Consider the following 23,823-nt stretch of genomic DNA (forward strand, 5'->3'; position numbering starts at 1 on the left):
TTTATATATATATATATATATATATATATATATATATATTAGGTTTGTTTTTTTTTGCATACTGTACCCCTGTTATCATTCTGTAACCCAGCTCATTCATTTGTGTCCATTTCCGCATCCATTTTGTCACAGCAAAGTGAATGGCATCCCAGCCAAACATAAGACATGACCGGAAAGGCCAGGATGTCCTTGATTGAGGACACTAGGACTTCGTAGGGTAGCTCCAATGAGTCTAACGATATAGGCCAAAAACAAATGCCCTTTACGGTGCTTTACACCTCTCAGGTCGTCAGATAAGAATCTGAAGACGAGAACCTTCCGAGAGTCAATCATAAATAATAAAATGAGCAATTAATGCTTCATTTTCTCCATTGTTGATCGAAGAAATGTATTGACTGCACTTGGCAGAGGTTATAAAAGCCTAAATTGGGTATGCGTGAATATTTCATGCAAAGATTCGCCACCCACCCCGGGCCACGAAAAAGCCCCCAAAGTGAATAAAGATCCCCACTTGCTGAGCATCTTGGCAATTAGTCATTAAGAAGACAAGGAGACATTGGAGTCTGGCTGCTTCGTGCCTCCAAGGCCCAATTAAGATCCACCGCAGGTCCGCACATGTATTGCTGACACTTATGCAACACACACACACACAACTTATTCACTCCACCTCAACTCTGAAATATCTGCAGTGGTTGTATGAAGTAATGTGGATTGTTTGGTTTCATGTATGAATGATAATCACAAGGGATAATAACCCCGCCCCCTCAAAAGGTTGTAATGGGAATTGCAACAAATGACATTAAGCATCAATGCCATGCATCTAATATGTACACCACAAACCCATGTCGCATAAACGATTCAATTCGGTAGTTACATTAATTATAATATGAATTGCTGTGGTCTGAGCACAAAAACAACCATTTCAGCCAATAAGGGAATATTGGTTGGACATAAAATAAAACACAAGTATGCGAATATGTCATTGCTGATTTATGAATACACAACGGTTCATTTGCTTTCAACTATCTTAAATGACCTTTGACACGGACATTCAACCAGTCGCCAACTTTAAATCTTTGCACTTATCTCACGTCGATAATTAACATTTATTTGATTAGGGTAAATGTACTTTTGTGACCTGTAGCATAGATAGTGAGTGAAAATTTGTGGTTATTTTTGGAGCGAGGGGACATATCTTTTTGAAACCATTTTTTTCAATTACTTTATGCTTAATTACAGAAAGTAAATTATTACTTTAAGCGCTTTAAGTGTCGTTTTTAGACTCTCTTTTATCGAATGGGTTCGTTTGTATCCAGTGTGGTGTTGACAACCTTCATGTCTCATTGCATTTGCTCATTCATTGTGATGTTGCGTTTTAATACATCATCCGGTCAAAAAACGGGTTCAAAATTCAAGTTGTTTTTGGCAAGGGCAAGCGTTTCGGGAGCAGCAATGGCCAAACTGTTGACTGAACATTATCACAAACAAAACTTTCTGTTTGCGAGTGTTGTAGTGGGAGTCACACACACTTTGAAACAATTGTTCCTCCGTTCAAGATAGTTTTTTTACATGTACATTTATGCAAACACCATGTTAGAAAAATGAAGAAAACTGCCTCTCGTCTTCATTTGATTTCAGCCTGTTTTATTATTATCCTGTCTCCACACTTTAGCAGACAGACAACAGACTATATTACAATTACAGCAGCGCCATCTATTGCCAAACTACCGCAGCACACATTTTGAAGATAATGTGAATTATTTGTGTCCTGTGTTGTGTCCGTTATGAATGAATTGCATCATGTTCAAACAAAAGACATCATGGGAAAAGGCAGTATGTCCTTTGACAAAAAGCCTGGTCAGAGCAGTTTATTTATTTATTTTTTTAAACACAACTACATTATCTAGACAAAGCGTAATTACTTGCTTAAAAAATTATACAATGCTTACTTAGTAAGTTAAAAATAACAACAAATAATGTGGCCCTTACATTTTTCTGCATGCAAATCAAAAAGTTTGTTCAGAAACTAACGTGAACCACAGCGAACATTAATTAATAAGGTGGATTACTGGAAGATAAGTACGATAAATGAGAGCCTTGAATTTCGTTGATGATATCGTGAGGTCATGCATAGCTTGCCTGTTTAACGTGTTTATGGAAGTATTTGCCGATGTTGAAATGGCCGTCATAGAGAAGCCAGAATATTTACAATCTATTAATTTTAAGGAGTAAATTAAAGAGGGGACGGATGAAACGTTTATCGTGGTATTTTGTGCAGTCCCGTAACTCTCTCGCTTGCTCAGTTCTCCATGAATTTGCTTGGAAAGGGCGGAGAAAAGAAATTAATGACTAAGAATAGCGTCATGACAGCATCTCTTAGCTGATTGGACAACCATTTCTCCGTTTCGGCTAGCCAATCGGCGAGCAGTACAAGCAGCTATAAATACTCTGTCTCGCATAGGATGAGGTATTTCGAATACGCTCTCACAGTGATCAACGAAAGAAATTCAAAATGTCTGGACGTGGAAAAACCGGTGGCAAGGCCAGAGCTAAGGCTAAGACCCGTTCTTCACGTGCCGGTCTTCAATTCCCGGTCGGTCGTGTTCACCGACTGCTCCGCAAAGGAAACTACGGCGAACGCATTGGTGCCGGGGCTCCTGTCTACCTGGCGGCTGTTCTTGAATATTTGACGGCTGAAATCCTGGAATTGGCAGGCAACGCCGCTCGTGACAACAAGAAGACCAGAATCATTCCTCGTCATTTACAACTCGCGGTCCGAAATGACGAAGAGCTGAACAAACTCCTCGGCGGAGTGACCATCGCACAGGGTGGTGTGTTGCCCAACATCCAGGCTGTTCTTCTGCCCAAGAAGACTGAGAAAGTGAAGACTAAGTAAACTCCATTCGTCATCGATTCGACCACCACAAAGGCTCTTTTAAGAGCCGCTCATCTATTTCCAAAGGAGTACATTCGTTTAAATATTGAGGAATGTCACATCAACCACGGCTTGACTATTTACGATCTACAAGACCCGTATATTAAAACGTACTAGCAAACGAACAACTTCAAAAATTGCTAATTGTGTCAGGGAGTGGGCAAATTAGCTCTTTTAATGGGGTCATTCAAAAGACACATTCGTTTATGAACGCCACATAGGCCGAGATCATATTTCCACCTTAGCGACACTGACGTTAGACTTCACATACAAATACACAATATAAGCCCTAATTGGTTAAGCAGTATATTATGTAATTCCTCTCAAACTTCTTTCTAATGAGTCTAAATCTTACTGCATCCTGTTGCAGCTCAACATTTTACAGGGCCAAAAGCAGACATGTTTTCAATTTCTCTTTAACACAGCGATTTCAAATAATTAGGATCATTTTCGAACTCATGCAGAGCTTGATGATGAGTATCATTTGAATCAAGTGTGTTGGTAAGAGAAACATCTAAAACATGCAGGATATAAGCTCTTGATGACTAGTATATTTATCCTAAATGGACAATCAAAGCCGTTTTATAATACGTTGTCTTTGACTAAAGATACAAAGTCACAAAATAATTATCTTAGTGACTGCATGGTGGTAATTCCCTCACAGGAGCATTATTCATGTCTGCACAATACTACAGAAAAAAAGCAGAGCAGAGAATTTATTCAAAATGAATAAATGTAACCCCTACAACAAAACAGTACGTTGAAACGTTGCAATTCAAAACATGATTGTCTGATAATGCTAAAGTAATTATAAAAATTGGGAAGTTTTATTGACAGATACACAATTACAATATGGTACAGTAACCTAATACGTCCAATGTTACACTTAATTGAAAGTGAATTAAAGATATTTTGTGAAGCATTACATTTCTAAAGTACAAACACTGTGTACAGCGATGAACACAAATTTTAAATCATTCTGAAATTAACATTATGACAAAGAAATACGTAGAGTGATTTTAACCATCTGTGCTTAAATTGAGATATATAGAAAATAAATGTAAAGTTTAAAAATAATAGATCGCTTTATTGTAATGTCTTGTCATCCTAATTTTCAATTTCTCTTGAGGGGTATTGGTAGAAATTCAACCTGTTTAATAAAAGTAATGTTATTGAAAGGGTGGTGTGAGATGAGCTTTTAAAGTGTTTCTTTTGCTCCAGTGTCTTATCGCGTTCAATAATAAATATACATTGTTTACCCATGTTGTGATTCACCCTAAATCCGAATAAATTCCGTTATATTTCATTTAAAATGTACAAAAACGAAGGCAGCTCTGTGCTTAGTGTGGGGGAAGGGCAATGTCATTCAGAGCCAAATGGGGAAGCGTGTCTTCTTTCAGGTCCGCTGTCTGGTGATATAAAACACACATACTACCCAGTCATGCGTCAGTCTTCTCTTGTATTACTCTCAATAGAAGCAATTTAAGATGTCTGGTCGAGGCAAGGGCGGCAAAGGTTTGGGGAAAGGAGGCGCTAAGCGTCACCGCAAGGTCCTTCGTGATAACATCCAGGGCATTACCAAACCCGCCATTCGTCGTTTGGCTCGCCGTGGCGGTGTCAAGCGCATTTCTGGTCTGATCTACGAAGAGACTCGCGGTGTGCTTAAGGTCTTCCTGGAGAACGTCATCCGCGATGCTGTTACTTACACCGAGCACGCCAAGAGGAAGACCGTCACCGCCATGGACGTAGTCTATGCTCTCAAGAGGCAAGGCCGCACTCTGTACGGCTTTGGTGGTTAACTCCACATTTGAATTTACATCAATAACCAAAGGCCCTTTTAAGGGCCACTCACTTCTTCTAAGAGTTCATATTCCAATATAACCCTTCAATATCATTATAAAAACACACGATTAAATATACAAATTTAGGGTCACTAACCCGTTTACGAAACGCTTGCTACATCGGTTCGGTTCTGGTGGCTTCGTTCTCTACAGATCATCATATTTGACCATTATCTATTCTTCAGATTTACGACACTACAGTACTTGCAATTATTCATTAAGTCTGTTCAGATAGCATTATTATTAATCATGTTTTCGATATCAATACATTATTATATCCATTGTGGGTTTACACTATTTTTTCGTTTACATTTTTGCTTTTAAAAGAGGACAATCCTGAAAACGAGAAAAAAATTACTGCAGGCATTTTGCATAAAACATTAACCCAGGGGTCGTATCCGGCCCGCAAACAGGTATGATCCGGACTGCAAAATAATGACATTGCTACTATGTAAAGAATAAAAATGAGCTGATATTAAAAAAATAAACATATCTTGGTAATGTTAATGTTCCATGGTAAAATAGTGATGGTTGTGCTTTTATTATTTTGGACAGTGATAAAAAAAAAATCTAGTTTGATAACATTACACATTGCTCTAGCCTACATGGGAATTGAGTTTCTTCCATAAATCCTGCAAGGTAAAACGAGTAGGACACCCCTGCATTAAACAAAAAGTGAAATTACATCTTAATCTCACTGCTATGAGTTGATACTAATTTAGTACCAATACAAATATTTTATTAGCCTACCACTAGAGATCATTAGCCCAGTAATTTTGGATTGTTTGGGCTGTTTTTTTCTTTACGAATGGATTTGGGGAAAATTTAGTAATTAAAGATTGTATTTATTTTTTACTCTTTTTTTTTTTATAGTGTATTTCAATTCTGCTGACAATGGCTGGCATTTGTTTTTCAATCAACGAGGAGTTTAAACATTTTACATGAAAATAAGGCCCTTATTTTTAAACGTCTTAAAATCGTACAACAAAGGAATATGGTGCAGTATGATTTCAGCCAATCAGAGAGTGGCGTTGGCGCAGCATTATTTACATAAGAGCGTCTATAAGACCCCGACTCATACGCCGCAGCCCCCACCCCAATCACCATGCCTGAACCAGCCAAATCCGCGCCCAAGAAGGGCTCCAAGAAGGCCGTCACCAAATCCGCCGGGAAGCCCGGCAAGAGGAGAAAGAAGGGAAGGAAGGAAAGCTACGCCATCTACGTGTACAAGGTGCTGAAACAGGTCCACCCCGACACCGGCATCTCCTCCAAGGCCATGAGCATCATGAACTCGTTCGTCAACGACATCTTCGAGCGCATCGCCTCCGAGGCTTCCCGCCTGGCCCACTACAACAAGCGCTCCACTATCACCTCTCGGGAGATTCAGACCGCCGTCCGTCTCCTGCTGCCCGGAGAGCTAGCCAAGCACGCCGTGTCCGAGGGCACCAAAGCCGTCACCAAGTACACCAGCTCCAAGTAAATTTGCTCCATCAACGAAGTAAATCAACGGTTCTTTTAAGAGCCACCCACTTTTCTGAAAGAGTTCGCATTCCAATAGCCAAGATCATCATCTCTTCTCGTTGCACTCTATATAAATATTTAAGACTGACCCACTTTCTGACAGACATTACCGCGTTAAGTGCTGTTTCAAAATGGTCGACGACTGCAACAGTGCAGCTTTGCTGTTGACTATACTAAAAAGCAAATTACTTGATTGCCTATTTTTCCTTCCATTGTCATGTTTGAATAGTATCTATATTCTATGCTAATTGAAACATACCACGACGTATATTGCTACTACGTACAAAATACACTAAATGAAATTTAACCTGCAAGGATGCAGCACATCAATTTGTAACGCTGCCCCCTACTGGCTAGAGTGGGCAGAGCAACTATTAGCCGATGCAGTAATTTTTATTTTAAGCGTAAGAAACGCGTACTTTATGGGTCATTTTGGTTTTTCATGGCTGAAAAATAAGTATATATAGTGGTTTGCATACCGATACGACTGTAAAATAGGTATGACATTCATTCCTGTTTCACGCATAAGTGATTACACCAGTATTGTGTATAATAATTTCATCCATAAAAATAACATGACTACATTTATATGATGGCAACATTTTACAATATAAAAAGTCGTTTTATTGTACTATTGATTCTCAAACTCTTAAGAGCCAACACAACTAAAATGTTGCTATTCCGTATTAATCTAAATAAAATAGTTGTTGTGCTCAATTTAGCCAGCAGGCAGTGCCATTGGATAGATTATGCTATAATTTACAACTGCCCACAGCTGACAAGATCCCTACAATTATTTATTTAGGATTCATTCACTGACACGAAGCAATTATTGTAAACAATATACTAATGTACGATAATCTCCACATCATTTTACCACATTTCGAAAGATCAGTGCTTGCAATTGTGCAGGAAAAATACACGAAAACAGCGTCTTACCGTTTGCATCTTCAAAGTGTCTGAATCGTCTTACTGTTTTATTTTTATTTTTTAAAGGTTACTGACGACAGAGTAAACAAAGTTGGGCTGTTTTAAGAAAACGGATGATGAGAATTGATTTCACCTGCGCCCACGTGCGCCGTTTTTTAAAGTCCGGCTAGCAACGTTTTTTTTTTTCTGTCACTTGTAGTTCTTCTGCCATTTTCGTAGTTCTTTGAGTAGCACTTGAACTACCATCTTGGCTTGACACATGAATCGCTGGTATGAAAGATCTTTTCTTTCTTTCCTTCTTTCTTTCTATGAATGAATGAATGAATGAATGAATGAATGAATAAATTAATGAATGAAAAGAACAGTAGGTGAAAAGTACATAACAGCATAGAACGCAAAGATGACCACATCGGTGATTGGTCAACCGCCCTCCCGCTCCATATGGCCAATCACTAAGCAGCAAATCTGTACGTAAACAAAAACGGGGTTTAGATTTCGCGTTTATCAAAGATTAATTCTGACCTGGAAGTGAAAGCGATAGAAACGTTGTGTATAGAACTTTACTTAGTGATGCAATGTTTTGCAATATGTAAATACTTCCAGTGAGATGTCAACCACAGAATGCTATCCATAGGTAACAAGGTTGGCAAGTGTCTGTTGCTAAGACTTGTCAGCAGTAGTTTACAAATTCCCAGTTGAATTAAATTGCATAATAGAACGAGAGATGCCAAACAAACCAGTATATACTGGAAACCAGCTCCTGTAAACAAAAATTTGGAAAAGTGTGATTGTCGCATATAATCACGTCAAATTTTGTATTCTTTGTCACTAAATCTGTGTAAACCACCTTTCATCGTTTAAAATGTACACACGGAGATACATTATCCCTAGCAAAATCATGGGGGAAGGGAGACGTGCCTCCCATCCAAATAGTGTTAACTGTCCTCTCTCAGGTCCGCAGTGAAGAAATAATACAGCTTCGCAACGTGTGCTGTCAGTCAAATCATTTGTTTAGATCTGCTGTTGCAAATATGTCCGGTAGAGGCAAGGGTGGTAAAGGTTTGGGGAAAGGAGGCGCCAAGCGTCACCGCAAGGTCCTTCGCGATAACATTCAGGGCATTACCAAACCTGCTATTCGTCGCTTGGCTCGCCGTGGCGGTGTCAAGCGTATTTCTGGTTTGATCTACGAAGAGACCCGCGGTGTGCTGAAGGTCTTCCTGGAGAATGTCATCCGCGATGCTGTTACTTACACCGAGCACGCCAAGAGGAAGACCGTCACTGCTATGGATGTAGTGTACGCCCTCAAGAGACAAGGCCGCACTCTGTACGGCTTTGGCGGTTAAATTTCATATACGGTCTGACTTTCCAAAACAAGCAAAAGGTCCTTTTCAGGGCCACTCAACAGTTCTACAAAGGGTAATCGGTATTCCTATTTTAATGAAATGCTCCAAATTACCAGAAAGGCCTGGTCACATAACTGACTGTGTTGCTGTGTTGCGTCCTCATTGTTCATAAGGGCCGTTCTAAAGATTCAGTTGCTCCTGATTCATTGTTCAAAGGGGCCGTTCTAAAGATTCAGTTCGTTCATGTAAAAGCACTGTGCAGATGTTCTAATTTTGTGTTAATTTGCTATTAGTTACGATGATGACTTCGAATAAACAATGTGAAATCTCGCTAACGTTTTAATTGCTAGTGAAACACTCCAGTTTGTAGCAACTATATTGTGATGCTGATATGAAGATCGGAAAAGTGACTCATGAATTTACATATTACATATATAACATTTTTGAAAATAAAGCAGAACTTTTGCTGATTTTTCATTGGCTGTTTTGAATTATTAAAGTCAGTGGTATTTACAGACAACCGATTTTATTGTGTGTGATTTTTAATTGCTCATTTTAAACACCTTTTTGGGGGGAGGGGTCTATCCTAACTCATTGATTTTATATTTTAAATATAAAAGAATAAATGGGTGAAAAACACTAGGGAGCTGAAATTTCAAGCAGCTGATTAAAATATGTATATTTTCTAAAGGCAACGATTCTTACATTATGTGATTGCAGCTGGACGTGAAACATCGTTGTACGAAAATCATTGTCCAAATTTTAGACCATGTTAAGCCATTAGAATTGCAATTTTTTATATGCATTTTAATAGGATTTCTGACTGACTTTCCTGCGATTTTTCCAACATATCATTGAAGAGCGGCCAAAACATTTTTGTTTCACCTCAATAGCTGTAGCGCTCAGTTAAGGTAATGGTAAAAGTAATGGTAATTGTGTCATGTCACAAAGACAGACAATTTTTTTTCAATATTCGCAACTTTTGAATGTGTTTTAATCATAGTGGACATTCATATATAAAACTCGTACTTGTCTACACAAGACGTTTTTAGACATGATTTACTGACAGATTGCTTCATGCTTATTCGTCTGACCGATACGAACTACGTAGCACAAAACCGTTGAGCTCTGATAGTGTTCTAATAAGTAAACGGTGTTGACGGAACATTTTGCTCTTGAGAAAGAGTGGGTGGCTCTTAAAAGAGCCGTTGGGGTGCCAAGTAAACTGGGGAAATTTACTTGGAGCTGGTGTATTTGGTGACAGCCTTGGTGCCCTCGGACACGGCGTGCTTGGCCAGCTCACCGGGCAGCAGGAGACGGACGGCGGTCTGGATCTCTCTGGAGGAGATGGTGGACCGCTTGTTGTAGTGGGCCAGGCGGGAAGCCTCGGAGGCGATGCGCTCGAAGATGTCGTTGACGAACGAGTTCATGATGCTCATGGCCTTGGAGGAGATGCCGGTGTCGGGGTGGACCTGTTTCAGCACCTTGTACACGTAGATGGCGTAGCTCTCCTTCCTTCCCTTCTTCCTCCTCTTGCCGGGCTTGCCGGCGGATTTGGTGACGGCCTTCTTGGAGCCCTTCTTGGGCGCGGATTTGGCTGGTTCAGGCATGGTGATTAGGATGTGGATGAACGATTGAGGGTCGGGGTCTTATAGAGGACCCTATGTAAATTTTACTGCGCGAACGCCACTTTTTGATTGGCTAGAATCTGGACAGCACACTCCGAGGTTGAAGGTCAGTCTAAAATGGCGGTTTCTGATCACGTGGGCAGATCCTTTGTATGTCATGATGCCGTTTCTTTAACTCCGTTTTATGACGCAATATAGAAGAAACTGTCCTTTTTTTTTTACCAAAAGACACTCTCGTAACTTGAAATTTCTTTGCGACGCATCACAAAATATGATTTACTAGATGGATGTAGTTTCTATAATCTAAAGCTGCTTTATGGCCATTTTGACGCCATCTAGTGGAAACTGCGTGCATAACAGATTAACGTCACAAAATCATGTCGCCCATTAACTATTTTTCATTTAAAATGATGGCATTTTAATTTGTGTTTTTCCCACTTTTTGGGACGTTCTTTGTGTGGTTTATTTTTACTGTATATATTTTTTTGCATTCATATTTTAAATTCAAATTCTTTTTATACTTATTTTTATACTTTTCTTTTTATACCGATTAACGTGCGGTTTTATTTGAACTTGCTTTCCTATATTTGACAATAACTATTGGAATAACTAATATTTATAGGAGTGGAAAATATTCCATACGTGACAGGTTGAGTTGGCTGAGGCACGGTTGGAATTGGGAGTGGCGTAATGAGCTAGAGTCTTAATGTAGCACACAGTTATTTTGACAAAAGCTTGTTCTTATTACAAGAGGGCAATTAAAATCATTTTTTTTTAATGATGTGTTAGCCCCACCTTAGGCAGTTATGGCTCTCATTAGATCATTATGTGACTCACCTCATTTCCTAGAGCGGATGGAATTAACTTGTTGGCTTCAAACAAAAACAAAAAAATCTTATCGCTACAAGCATTTATTTTAATGCTCCTAAATTTCATTAGCATATCAGATGACTGATGACCATACATAACGCTGCCATTTTGGTGCAACATTTTTGCCACAATAAATCTGCCCCAAAAATTTTGGAATAGGGGGCAGCCTTGAGAATTTCAAAATTCACTCGTCTAAAACGGATTTCCTTAGCAATATGTAGGCCTATTTATCATGAAGAAATCCGGAAAAAAAGTCTGAAATACACATTCCATAAAATAAATGAAAAGTCTGCCAGCCATTTTGATATAAAAATGGTCATTTTGGTACTTGTAGTGCAGTGTAACGTGAAATTGCTGAAATAAATGAAAAGTTTTGTTTCAAAGTGGTCATTTGGTACTTGTGGTGTTGTGAAGATTGAAATTCATCAACGAAGAAAAATATGCTGTAAGCTGCAAAAGGAACTTACTGCTAAATGCTAAATAAATAAATGAATTGAATTTTGGTTTTAGTAATATTCCTGAGCGTGAACAAGGATGGACTCGGACATTGGTTCAGAATGTTCGCTTGTTTTATTGAAAATAATGCCATAACAACCTCAGCTAACACAACTGCTGTTAGCTACAACAGGCACTTGCTGGAGATATCATAGGTTTTCCGCGATCTTCTCGTTTTTAGTAATATTCCTGCGTATGAGCAAGGATGGACTCAGACGTTGGTTCAGTCTGCTCGCTTCTTTTATTGGAAATAATGCCGTAACAACCCCAGGTAGCATAAACTGCAGTTAGCTGCAACAGGCACTTGCTAACAGCTAAAACAATCAAAATTTTAAATTACAGTTCATAGGAAACACCCATATTATTGGCCTTCATTTTTGGGGAAAAAAGTGTGTTTTGTATTTGGAGAATTAGCGTAGTAAATTCGCCCCCAAGGTAGTCCCACTTGGCAAAATAAAATTGGGTAAATATGTCAATTATAAGCTCAAAAAAGTCTCGAGAAGCCTAAAAAGGTACTAGAAAAAAAATGGTCTCTATATGACAAATTTTAACTTCTGGTTTTCGTCTGGAACGTATCCAGCGCAATTAATGGGCGTTTACCATTTCTCACCGTGGTATGACGGCAGCCCCGCCCTCAAAAACAATTGACACACGTCCCCTCCAGGCAGAAATGTAATAACTTGTCTCTTGACGCCCGAATTTACCGGACCAAGAATGCGGCGTGACGGCGTCTTTTTTTTTTTGTTGTTGTTGTCATGAATGCAATTGAGCAAACCGTCAATCACATGGCCATTTTCTTCTCATCATTTGGCGAATGATCCCAAAACTTGTGATGTCAGGGAAAAAAAAAAAAACAATCAAAAGAGGATGACAAGGAATGGAAAAAGTACGTGGAAAACGGTGCTGTCGGCGTATTCCGTGAAACGGACGATTTGCACAGATTACAAGCGGTATTTCGGTAACTTAGACATTTGACGCCACAAAGAGACGTGATTGTTATGAGTGTGTCGTGGGGCGCGCCCGTCATTCAGTAGGTAATCAAGGACAGCTGTGCTTTTAGTTAAACGGCGCAATTAGCGTGAAATTGGCATGACCTTTGTCATGTAAAAGGAAGGGCGTTAGTGGGAAAAAAAAAATAGACCAATAAAGGCATTGTGATCTTTTCTTTGTTTGTTTTTCTATTTCATTTTGCACTTGTTTTTGTTATTGTTTATTTTTTTTGCGTTCCTCAAAAAATACAGGTTAAATAAATAAATATTTTTATTTCGCTCGTTTTTTTTGTTATTGCTTTTGTCATTTTGTTTTTGACTTTTTATTCTTTGTTTCATTGTATTATATGTTGGTTACGGGTTTTTTATTGGGTGTTGTTTTACAATTGTTATTATTTTAATTTGGCACTTATATTTCTTTTATTTTTTGTTTGCTAAATTTTTAATTTAATTTCGACCTATATTTTGTTTTTTCAATGTTTAACTCCGTTTTCAACCTATTTTTTGTTTTCACTTGTATCATTGTTTCATAATTTTTTTTACTTTTATATTTTTCACTGGTCTGTTTGTTTTTATTTATTTGTTTATTTATTTTGACTGTTTTTACGCTTTAACCGTTTAATTTTCCACTTTTTCAGTTTGAGTTTCGCCATTTTCAAAATTCTAAGTTTCGTTGTTATTTTACGTTTTTGTTTGGGACTACTTACAAGCTGTATTGTTTTTATTTTGTTATTTATTTGTCACTTATTTCTCACTTTTTTACGGTGGTTCACTTGACATTTCCAATATATATATATATATATATATATATATATATATATATATATATATATATATATATATATATTTTTTTTTTTTTTTTTTTTTTTTTTTTACTGTTTAAGTTTAATTCTGGCGGGTTTTTTTCTTTAGATTTTTGACTTGTACTTTTTTGTTTTTGTCTTTTTTTTTCCTTTTCGTTTTAACTTTGAACCTATTGGATTCCGGCTTTTCATTTAGGTCTTTTTGAACTTGAAATATTCTGAAATTTAGCAAATGTGGCAAAAATAGCAAAGTGTGGAGCACAACTGGACAAGTCGAAAACAACAAAAATTCCTGGGGCGATCAGAAATTAGGAATCCGCTAGTGAAAATACCGCATTTGTTTTCATACTCGCTTTCAGCCTGCTGAACTACTTGAATTATGTCTTTAAAAAAAAAAAAAAGGACTCAAACGAGTCCTGTGGAGCAATTAAAGGCACGCCCCGGACAAAGATTTCAAAGAGGCGCCATGATGGAGCGCTAACATTGGGTGTTTACATGTGAAATCAGCACGCGGGCCGACGCCATTCTTGACATAGTCTCCACCTTGACGATGCGAGAGCTTTTGTGCGCCCAAGGCGGCTATTCCGCTCTTGTTGCCATTGTCATATTTGCTGTCACCTCAGCATTCCGTGAGCCGGGGGTACCTTTTTGATTCTTTTTTTTTTACTTAAACCGTAAATAAAAATACAAATAAAGCAAGGAGTTACATATTGTCTATAATCTAGACTTTAAATGTATACAGTTTATGCCTTTATAGTCATCAATTAATTTTCATACTTTAGTACATTTAGTAGCTAAACTAATAGTACTTTTAGTACTTAAAGTAATTGATAACTGAATTGATTCTTTTTTTTACTTAAACCGTAAATAAAAATACAAATAAAGCAAGGAGTTACATATTGTCTATAATCTAGACTTTAAATGTATACAGTTTATGCCTTTATAGTCATCAATTAATTTTCATACTTTAGTACATTTAGTAGCTAAACTAATCGTACTTTTAGTACTTAAAGTAATTGATTACTTAAGTAAATACTGATACTGATACCTTTTTGATTTTTTTTTTTTACTTAAACCGTAATGTAAAAATAAAAAATAAAGCAAGTAGTTCCACGTTGCCTTTAATATAGACTTTAAATGTATACAGTTTATGCATTTATTGTCATCAATTCATTTTCATACTTTAGTACATTTAGTAGCTAAACCAATAATACTTTTGTACTTAAAGTAATTGATTATTTAAGTACATACCGGTAACTACCAAAGTACTCATTTACTTTAGTCCTCAAGTCATTAAACTGCTCAATTACGTTTTACAATGATTACTTTTGGTACTTTAGTGAGTAAACTACCTAAATTCATTATTTTATTACTGAAATAATTATTTCAGTCATTAAAATACTACTAAAAAAATATATATATATACAAGTACCTACACCTCTCTCTCTCTCTCTCTCTCTCTCTCTCTCTCTCTCTCTCTCTCTCTCTCTCTCTCTCTCTCTCTCTCTCTGTCATCTGCTGTCAGTATGATTGATTCTCATAACTTCATAACGACTCTTCAAAACGAGAGCCAGATTGAATCAATTCAATACAAATTCCCCGGACGACTCAATGAAAAATTGGAAGCAACTTCTGAACATAATTCTGACACCACCATATTTATCAGTAGGAGCAGTGTTCTCGTTGTTAACAGTATTGTGATTCATTCAAACATAGTAAAAAAAAGAAGTTTGATTCCACTCTCAAGTTAATTTAAGAGCGCCTTAATCCGTCCTGAACTTTCACCCAGGAGCGAGCGATATTATATACGATATCATGAAAAGTATGATATCATCCTTCCTAATATAGGATTCCTATCACCCAGAGCCGAAGAGAATAACTTTCACGTCCGTACTTCCGTCTGCATCAATGTGGCCTTTGTTTTGCCGAGAGACAAAGTCATGCTTGCATAAGCGCAAATGAATCCGCTAAGGCCCGGTGACAACAATTTGACCTCTTATCTTACCTTGTTTTTTTGGTTTTCTTTTCTTTTTAAAGAACAACGCCTCCAAAGTGGCCAACCGTTTAATTCTACTGTCCTGGATTTTTTTTTAAACATTTTTTGCATTATTATTTTTTACAGAAATTCAACTCAATTTTTTTTTTTTTGAAACATGGATTGTTTTATTCATTCCCTCCTCGTTTTACTCCAGGTAATAATTGTTTACATTAAGTAGTCAAATATTAAAGTGGCTGATTACTTCAGGTACCAAAGTAACTAAAATGATTGATTACATTAACATGTGTTTACGTGAAGTAATTGAATACTTCAATATTTAATCAATTTAGTACCAGCGGTTTTAGACTATCTTTTAGGTAAAAACGTGAAGAAAAAAAAAAGTACCTGGGATTGAATGTTTGGACTTTTTTAAAAAAAACGTAAAAACACGTCTTTGGGATTGAATGAGTTAAAAAAAAATATTCCTCAAATTTAATATTAATCAGAATGCTGTGTTTGGACTATTAAGGATGCATAGAAGATAACATAAGATAAACGTTTTCACATTTCACTTTTTTTACTTTTATTTTTGCCTCTTCCTTTTTTATTTGTAGTTTTGCTCATTATATTTCACCATCCGGTTACTGGAAAGAGAGCCGAGAACTTGATTTACGGTCCGAGTGGGAAAATCCATTTTGATCCGTCGAAAAACGTCCTTGAAGAGACACTAAATAAAAGCGCGCCAAGCGGTATGCAATTATCACGGCGGTGGAATGGAGCATCTTTGCGCCGTATCTGACGAGCGCTCGCCAAATCTCCTTCCTGTCGAACCAGCTGGGTCGCATGAGACGAAATTGCATTTCCACATCCCCGCCTGACTATTGATAAATATCAAGGAACGTTCGCGTAATCTGCCGCTCGCTGAGCACACATCGCTATTGCTTATTACGTGTTACGTAAATGTCGAGAATAAATGTCATCCTGCTGCAAATCGGGTGTAACGAGCAATTACTCAAAAGAGACGGCACAGTTTTTGAGAAAACATGTTTGGTCGCCATGGTAACTTTGACACACTTTTCAAAACGTAGGCTTTATCGGGTCCCATCCAAACAATCTAAAAATTGAGAAAAAAATTCATGACAAAAAATATATACAGTATATGTATTTTTTAAAATTATTCATTTTTTAACTTTATTTATTTGTAATTTTTTATTTGTGAATAATCAATAATACATTTTCAATTAGCTTTTTCTTTATTTTTAATTTTTAATTTGTAAATCATCAATATATATTTCTATTAAAAATACAGTTCATATTTGTGAATAATCAATAATACTTTCAATTAGCTTTTTCTTTATTTTTAATTTTTAATTTGTAAATCATCAATATATATTTCTATTAAAAATACAGTTAATTTATGTATTTATTTACTTCACGTTTTCATTCTAACTCTCTCACTGCCAGACGGCTAAAAACCGGTTAAAAACAATTTTAACAGGCAGTAAAATTGTATTGATACTCTTGATTTTACAATGACAAAACGTACTATATAAAATCAAGGGTATCATTAGTATTGTAGTATTAGTTTTAGTATTATAGTATTGTTGTATCAGTAATTGGATTCAAATTTAACAATATGTACAAATGTATTGTGTAATGTACACAGTACATTTTCAAATTGTAAAATCAACAGTAACAATACAATTTTTTTTTACCGTAAAAGTAGAAAATGTGTAACCGTAATTTAACGGTACTTTTCTGGCAACTACGTTGCCAGTATTATACTGAATAAACAGTATTTTTATTTATTTATTTATTTATTTTTACAGTTCCACATATTCTACATTTATGGTAAAAAAAAATGCATTTATACTGTTAGTTTTGCAATTAGAAAATGTAGTGTGTAAAATCAAGTTTCAACACAATTTTTTTATTGTAAATGTAGAAAACGTGTTAGCATAATTTAATGGAATATTTTTGGCAACTAAGATGCCAGTATTTTACCATAAAAACTGCATTTTCTTTACACTGTGACAAAATTCAGATTGTGTTTGTGAAATATGAATTAAACAGCAAAAGCAATTGTTTTTTTGTTTGTTTGTTTGTTTTTCTTATCCAGGTCAGTTGGCGGCCATTTTCCACTTCCTGGCTCAGTAAACGGCCAATCACAGCTCAATTTATGAATATTATGGATTTGTGGTGAAGCGACTAACATTATGTTTCAAAAGTATTTGAACAATCCCGGGAAGAGTCGAAATAATCGGGACGTTCTGACTGAGCTGCGAAAAAACACCAACTGCCAAATTTCCGCCAACGGCCAATCAAATCATCAATCAGGAAATGGTAAATTGGCATTAGCTTTGCAGTTTACCAAAGACAAATGCTTTTGTTCTTCTTTTCAAAGCAATAATGTTGAACAAAAGGATCTTGCAGATAAGCCCGTGGCAAATCAAACAATAAAACCTGAAACGGAATGTCTTATACAAGCTAACCAAAAATAGACGGGGAGCCGTTGAAATGTTGCATTTCCTGTTTGCGCGCGATAATTGTGATAGCTAATATGATAACATGACGTGACAAGCCGCGCTTCGTAAATATCAACGTTGATCAGTTTTTTTGGGGTTTTTTTGCCCGGCGAAATATCTTCACATTTCATCTAATCTGCACGACCGTCGGAGCGCCAAGCCACCTGTTGCGCAAGAACGGGTCCAGGACTTGGATAAACTTTGGGTACCGCCAACGCCAAATTGCACCGCGCGGTCGATTCCGGCACTGCAGTCGTTAAGGGAGCCGGTCGGACCGGTCGGACCGTCCAAATCTCAGCAGCGAGACGTTGAAATAGGCAGGCTCTGTGGCGCTGTTAAATATTTGCAAACAGCCAGCGGAACGTACGCGCGCGCGTGTGTGGGTGCGCTTGTGGGTTTAGTGCGTTGCGGTGGTTTCGGATGGCACCCGGCGCTGACTAATCAGCGCCCTCGCTTGCACTCACGATGGAAATGGTGAGTACAGGAAGTGGGTCATGACTTTTTGTACTTTCGATGTGGAATACTTTTAGAAATAGGTTTGGGTCAGGTTAGGAGTTTGTTGCAGTGATTTTTCGTTTACTACCGGAATATCAGTTTTGAAGAAAAAAAAATGGATCCTTGTGCTTGGTACGTTTGATGTCAGCCCGGATTCTCAGTCATCCGGGTGACGGTCATTTACAAAGGTCGAATAGGCGAAACTGGAAGAGAAAATTAGCCTACTGTTTTAGCCGAGGATTTAGGGCCAAAATTTTAGGGTGAAGATTGAATTTGGGGTTGGGATTGGAGTTCAAATGGATTTAATGTTGCTTACTAATGTTTGGATTTGGAAGTAGGATTTGGTGTAGGGGTGAGTCTTGGGTTAGGTTGAGGATTAGGAAATTGTCGGTTAGAGTTTGGGTGAGGTGATGGCGTTTACGATTTGGATATAGGGGTGAGGGTTGGGATTAGAGTTAAATTTTGGATTCAGGGCTGAGATTCGGGGTTGGGTTAGAGCTAAAGTTTAAGGTTAGGATTTGGGTTTTGGATTTAGTGATGAGAATCGGGGTTGAGATTAGAGCCAAAGTTATAGTTTAGGATTCGTCTTTTGGGGTTAGTATGTAGATTTATGGGTGAGAGTTGCGGTTAGGAAGCGAGCTAAAGTCAAGGTTTAGGATTTGGGGTTGAGAATTAGGATTTGATTTAGGGGATAAGGTAGGGGTCAGGATTAGAGCTAAAGTTATAGTTCAGGATTTGGGGTTGGGTTAGGATTTAGGTTTAGGAGTGAGTGTTAGAATAAGTGCTAAAATTGTAGTTTAGGAGTCAGAAATTAGGATTTTGCTGTGTGTCTGGTTTTCTGTCTGTCTGGTTTTTAATCAGTGGCTAACCATTAGTTAGTAATTAACGAGAGATTAAAAACTTAAATTGCAGATTAATTGCCATGCAGACTAGCAAAATTTAAAACTTTATCTTTCACAACAAAAATGTCATTTCTAAAATGCCAAGCAGTATCACCAAAGTATATAGACCGGTATCTCTCTTGTGTTTTACAACAATACTAAACTATATTTAAGATCTGCAGGTGTAAATCAGCGATTGTTAATTTGTTGGAAATTGGCCAATTCAGTCACGCTCAGCCAAGTGGTTTGGTGTGTGGCAGGTCTTTGAAGCGTGTGGTTGCATTTGAGGATTAGGGTGTGAGTCTTGGAATTAGTTTTAGAGGAGGTTGCTGCTGCAGTTGGGGTTAGGGCGAGCGTATGCCGGTGACGATATTTGGATGAAAAAGGGTGTTAGCGAGTTGGGAGTCAAATTGCACTTACGTGCCTTGACAGATTCCTGAAAGGCGACATGTCATCTATGAAAGGACCCATTGATGCAGTAATGGCACGGGTTTGATTTGTGTGTTTGACGACCATTCATCAGTAAGACGCAGAACAGAGAACCTTTTGTCAAAGCTGTTGTTTTTGTTGTTTTTTTTTGCCGTTCCCAGGCACATACGGCTAAGACTCACCTGGGGGTCCCGGAGGAGCACCGGAGGGAGTTGATGGGAATGGATGAAGAGACCTTCCTGAAGAACCTCTACCTTTTCATGAAGAAGCGAGATACCCCCATCGAGAGGATCCCTCACTTGGGCTTCAAACAAAGTACTTGAGTGGCTTTGGAATTCTCATTAAACTGGCAAATCAGAGGTAGAACAAAAAGCTAGTATTGGTTCTGAGGCCAATGGGGCCGAGGGGGACACTGCAAAATGAGGAGAAATGTTGGGGATTATATCACAAAATTACATGGAACAAATGTTAAGAGTTTAAATTTAGGTCATTAGGTCAAATGTCTGGGTGCAAAATTTTCATCGGTTTGGGTTATGCTTTCATAGTCTTTCTGGACCTACCGAAGCTTTAGGCATCACAAGTGTAGTTGGATCCAGCGCTAGGGCTACCGGAAGTGACTTTTACTAGCTAGAAAGCGAGCTATCACCATAGAGATACCGCACAATTTCTCTTGTGCCACGCAAAATACTCAATGGCTAGCAATATTTTAGAATTGGAAATTCTATGATTCTACGTTGCTTAATGTGACAGAATCAGGTCTGAAAGGTCTTTGTTCTTTCCCTGCAGTCGATCTATTTCTGATGTTCAAGACAGTCAGAGACTTGGGAGGTTACCACCAGGTGAGTTCTTTGTTTTTCCTCGATGTGACTTTGTTTCTTCCTTTCATAGCTAACATATTAAGACTAAAAAGTATTACAATTACATGGGTAATCACAAAGAACTAAATGGTCTCAGACATTACCTTGAAATTCAGGACTTACGTTTTCCAGTGAGGATCCTCTTCCCAAAATCCCAACTTCCTGTGTGCCGTCTCCGATATTAGCGACTGACCGTTTTTTTTTTCTGGACAGGTGACGGCTCAGCAGCTCTGGAAGCAGGTCTACAACTCGCTGGGTGGAAACCCTCGCAGCACGAGTGCCGCCACCTGTACCCGCCGCCATTACGAGAAGTGAGTCACCGGGGAACGAATTGGTGTCCGTTATACGTTTCGGACTCTTAACACGCCTTCATCCCGCTAAGGCTACTGCTGGCGTACGAGTGCCACCTGAAAGGAATGCCGATGAACGTGGTGTCACCGCATGTGGTCGAGCACTACCGCTACCACGGTTACAGCGTGGAGGACATGGATGGTCCACGACCAGTCAAACGCAAGATGATGCCACTGCCACTGCACCCCCAGGTTGGTCATGTTACTTCTTACCGATTTCAAGATCTACAACACTAGATTAGACTCCTGAATTTGTTTGTGGCTGGGTGGAGAGATCATGTTTGATTGAACAATAGGAAGTCACACTGTGTATACTCATCTGCGGTATGTTTGTTTTTCTGTAGAGCAAGAATATTAAAGCTTAAACCCGACCCTGTGTTAACTGGGGTCAAGACAACCATGTCCTTTTGAAATAAATCTCTCTGAGATGGAATCATCTTGAGTACGTCAGATTTTGCGAGGGAAACTGCAGCAAGCTCTGGCTCGCTAACCGTTTGTATCTCCAACAGAATCATCCTAACCTCCAACATGGTCCTCATCGACCCGTCTTTCCTCTCCAACACCCTCATTTCTATCACTCAAGCCGTGCCCTTCTACAACCTTATATCCCCCTGCCCGCTTCCGTGATGACTTCACACAGTCCCCAGACAGCACCCCCACCCAAATTCACCTTCCCGCCCTGCGGTTCGAGTCCAGCGGAACGCGTAAGGCCACTGGAGCACTTGCGCTTCCTGGCCGAGCAGTACAAGTCATCTTCCGGATTGAGTGAGCCTCTCAACCTGAGCATAAAAGCGGAGAGTCAGAGGATGGAGAAGAATCCCAAATCATCCTTCTCCCCGCCTTTAGCAAGCAAGAACCCAAAGTTTCTGAACACGCCATCTTCGCTGTACACAAAGCTGTACTCGCAGGTAGCGAGGAAGGATGGCGCCAAGAAGCCGGACGATGGTGAGACCACCAGGGCCAGGGAGGACTTGGTGGTTGACCTCACCTCTAGCAATAGTCCAGAGTTTGACGCCACCCTGACAACGAGGACAGACGGCCGCACCTGCGTTACCAAGCGGAGCCTGAGTGAGTCCCGGACTCCCACAGAAGGGCAACCGGAGGGCCCGGCGGCGAAAAGGCCAAACACCGGCCACATCCATCCGTGCCCACCTCACGAAAACGATGGCAAAATGGAAATCGAGATCCCGTTGTCGGTGTTTCACAGCTGGCTGCGGACATACGGCCCCCCGGGTTCAACCTACGACGGCAAGCATCTTCCTCGCCTATTGCAGGAGGCGGCTCAGAGAAGCAAGGACCTGCCCCTGGGACCGTTCTTTTTCCCTCCCAATTCCCATCAGCAGAGCGCCGGCATCGAAGACCTCAGGGTGCCCAGCAAAAAAATTCCGAGCCCAAGCTCAACCACGCAGACGTCTACGAGGCACCACGTCCTCAGCCAGAATCATTTCACAAGCTACACAGTGCATTCCGCTTCTGGCAGTGCTCCGAAACCCGGCGCCCCTTTGGACGCTTCTCAGTTTTCCCAGCCGGAAGTGACATCATCAATCAGCCCCAAACCGCCATCTTATTGGGAGACCTCCACCAAGGAGAGACAACCGCCCCAGAGCCCAGGTCCGGTTCCTCACGATCTCACGGTAACGACAAGCCGTCAGAGAGACGCCGAGACCAATTGGAAGGCTCCTGAGATGAAAAACCCGCCTTCGCTGATGACCAACTCCAGCTCGGCTCCCTCCGTGCTGCAGCTCACCAGCGAGGAGGTCATCAAGCTCAAGAAAATCATCTCAAACTCCACGTGACATTCGCACGGACAAAAAGACCATGTAAACACACCTTAAAACTTTTATTGACTATATCAGAAAACTTTTTGTATTTTTTTTTACCTCTCCTACGCACATTTAAACTAATAAAAACACATTTTCAAGTATTCTTTTGCGCCTGACTCTCACTGTCGAGACAACATGATTTTTAAGATTATTTCCGTTGAACAAAAACTTGCTTGCATTTAATATGAAATATGATAGGTGGGGGAATGTATTTTAACAAAGACGCTAACGATTATAAACCCTCAAACAACTGCAACGGAGCAGCAACAAACACAAATATCATACAACAACGCTCACATGACTAAGACGTATAATTCGAAATGCGTCTTGCCTGCTATACTGTAAAAACTCCTAAAAAAAACAAAACAAAAAAACGCTCAATTAAAATGATAGTTATAGCAAGTCTAAAAAGGGTAATTCCCGATATAACAGGGTAAATATATTCAGGGTTGTTTTATAGGCGTCTTCCTTTGAATACAAAATGTTAAGTATTTTTACAACATACCGCCGTAATGCTAAGGTATATTCAGAAATATGCGCGTATACCTTTTGTATTCAGTTTGTCAACATTCCAATCACTTACAATTTAGCTTCAAATAAACACCAAATATGAAGTCCTTTTCATGTCTGTTTTTTGAGGGGGATAAAAAAAACAAAAAAAAAAAATTACAGTTCAAGACGCTAAACTTGTTGAACGGCTAGTAATTGCTCTGTACACCTCAATTAGTTGATATGCCAAAAGAAGTATAATTGCGTGAGCTTATTATTGTATAATTTAAGAGAGCATTCAGGGATTTTCTGCGGTGAGGCAGAAGAATACAACGGGCACTGTTTGACATTTTTGGAAGGACGTCATCAAATTGCAGGTCAAACAAGGACAAACAAGTGTGAGATGTGAATTTGATTGGTTTTTTTATTTTGTCCCTCAGAAGTTCAAAGGTGTTAGAAAGAAAAATTTTGGCTGGAAAATTTGTTTCAAATTACTTACTTAAATATGTATGAATGTATTTTTAGCAAATGCGTACGTTCGAGCATATTTTTCGCAAGTATGTACATTCAAAGGTATTTTTTGAGGATACGTACGTTCTGACGTATTTTTTCGCACTCACGTACTTTCGAATGTATTTTTT

At 38.8% G+C, this 23,823-nt stretch overlaps 6 protein-coding genes across 6 annotated transcripts; 5 read left to right on the forward strand and 1 right to left on the reverse strand.

The window, feature by feature from the left end:
- The first annotated feature begins 2,354 nt into the window (after positions 1-2,354).
- Positions 2,355-4,302, forward strand: LOC148411934 (histone H2A-like). The gene has a single exon (XM_088434247.1). It carries the CDS (start codon positions 2,513-2,515, stop codon positions 2,894-2,896), a length of 384 nt encoding a protein of 127 aa, XP_088290373.1. The 5' UTR covers positions 2,355-2,512; the 3' UTR covers positions 2,897-4,302.
- Positions 4,303-4,409: 107 nt separating this feature from the next.
- On the forward strand, positions 4,410-4,803 carry LOC148411935 (histone H4). Its single transcript, XM_088435381.1, has one exon. The coding sequence runs from the start codon at positions 4,423-4,425 to the stop codon at positions 4,732-4,734; it is 312 nt and encodes a 103-aa protein (XP_088291507.1). The 5' UTR covers positions 4,410-4,422; the 3' UTR covers positions 4,735-4,803.
- A 958-nt stretch (positions 4,804-5,761) lies between these two features.
- On the forward strand, positions 5,762-7,613 carry LOC148411936 (histone H2B-like). The gene has a single exon (XM_088434249.1). The coding sequence runs from the start codon at positions 5,882-5,884 to the stop codon at positions 6,254-6,256; it is 375 nt and encodes a 124-aa protein (XP_088290375.1). The 5' UTR covers positions 5,762-5,881; the 3' UTR covers positions 6,257-7,613.
- Positions 7,614-7,648: 35 nt separating this feature from the next.
- On the forward strand, positions 7,649-9,094 carry LOC148411937 (histone H4). The gene has a single exon (XM_088434252.1). It carries the CDS (start codon positions 8,259-8,261, stop codon positions 8,568-8,570), a length of 312 nt encoding a protein of 103 aa, XP_088290378.1. The 5' UTR covers positions 7,649-8,258; the 3' UTR covers positions 8,571-9,094.
- A 453-nt stretch (positions 9,095-9,547) lies between these two features.
- On the reverse strand, positions 9,548-10,235 carry LOC148411938 (histone H2B-like). Its single transcript, XM_088435069.1, has one exon. The coding sequence runs from the start codon at positions 10,178-10,180 to the stop codon at positions 9,806-9,808; it is 375 nt and encodes a 124-aa protein (XP_088291195.1). The 5' UTR covers positions 10,181-10,235; the 3' UTR covers positions 9,548-9,805.
- Positions 10,236-18,200: 7,965 nt separating this feature from the next.
- Positions 18,201-22,794, forward strand: arid6 (AT-rich interaction domain 6). The gene is made up of 6 exons (XM_088434115.1): positions 18,201-18,332; positions 19,825-19,978; positions 20,450-20,502; positions 20,734-20,831; positions 20,903-21,062; positions 21,380-22,794. The coding sequence occupies exons 1-6, from the start codon at positions 18,324-18,326 to the stop codon at positions 22,664-22,666; spliced, it is 1,761 nt and encodes a 586-aa protein (XP_088290241.1). The 5' UTR covers positions 18,201-18,323; the 3' UTR covers positions 22,667-22,794.
- The last annotated feature ends 1,029 nt before the right edge of the window (positions 22,795-23,823 follow it).

Source organism: Hippichthys cyanospilos, chromosome 15 (genome assembly GCF_059441005.1).
Source record: "Hippichthys cyanospilos isolate Australia breed blue-spotted pipefish chromosome 15, RoL_Hcya_1.0, whole genome shotgun sequence".
NCBI classification, from domain to species: domain Eukaryota; kingdom Metazoa; phylum Chordata; class Actinopteri; order Syngnathiformes; family Syngnathidae; genus Hippichthys; species Hippichthys cyanospilos.

Coding starts and splice junctions, on each gene's coding strand:
- LOC148411935 (XM_088435381.1), top strand. CDS start 4,423: ATGTCTGGTCGAGGCAAGGGCGGCAAAGGTTTGGGGAAAGGAGGCGCT.
- LOC148411936 (XM_088434249.1), top strand. CDS start 5,882: ATGCCTGAACCAGCCAAATCCGCGCCCAAGAAGGGCTCCAAGAAGGCC.
- LOC148411938 (XM_088435069.1), bottom strand. CDS start 10,180: ATGCCTGAACCAGCCAAATCCGCGCCCAAGAAGGGCTCCAAGAAGGCC.
- LOC148411937 (XM_088434252.1), top strand. CDS start 8,259: ATGTCCGGTAGAGGCAAGGGTGGTAAAGGTTTGGGGAAAGGAGGCGCC.
- arid6 (XM_088434115.1), top strand. Junction 19,979..20,449: donor TCACTTGGGCTTCAAACAAA/GTACTTGAGTGG, acceptor CTTTCCCTGCAG/TCGATCTATTTCTGATGTTC. Junction 20,832..20,902: donor ACCCGCCGCCATTACGAGAA/GTGAGTCACCGG, acceptor CATCCCGCTAAG/GCTACTGCTGGCGTACGAGT.
- LOC148411934 (XM_088434247.1), top strand. CDS start 2,513: ATGTCTGGACGTGGAAAAACCGGTGGCAAGGCCAGAGCTAAGGCTAAG.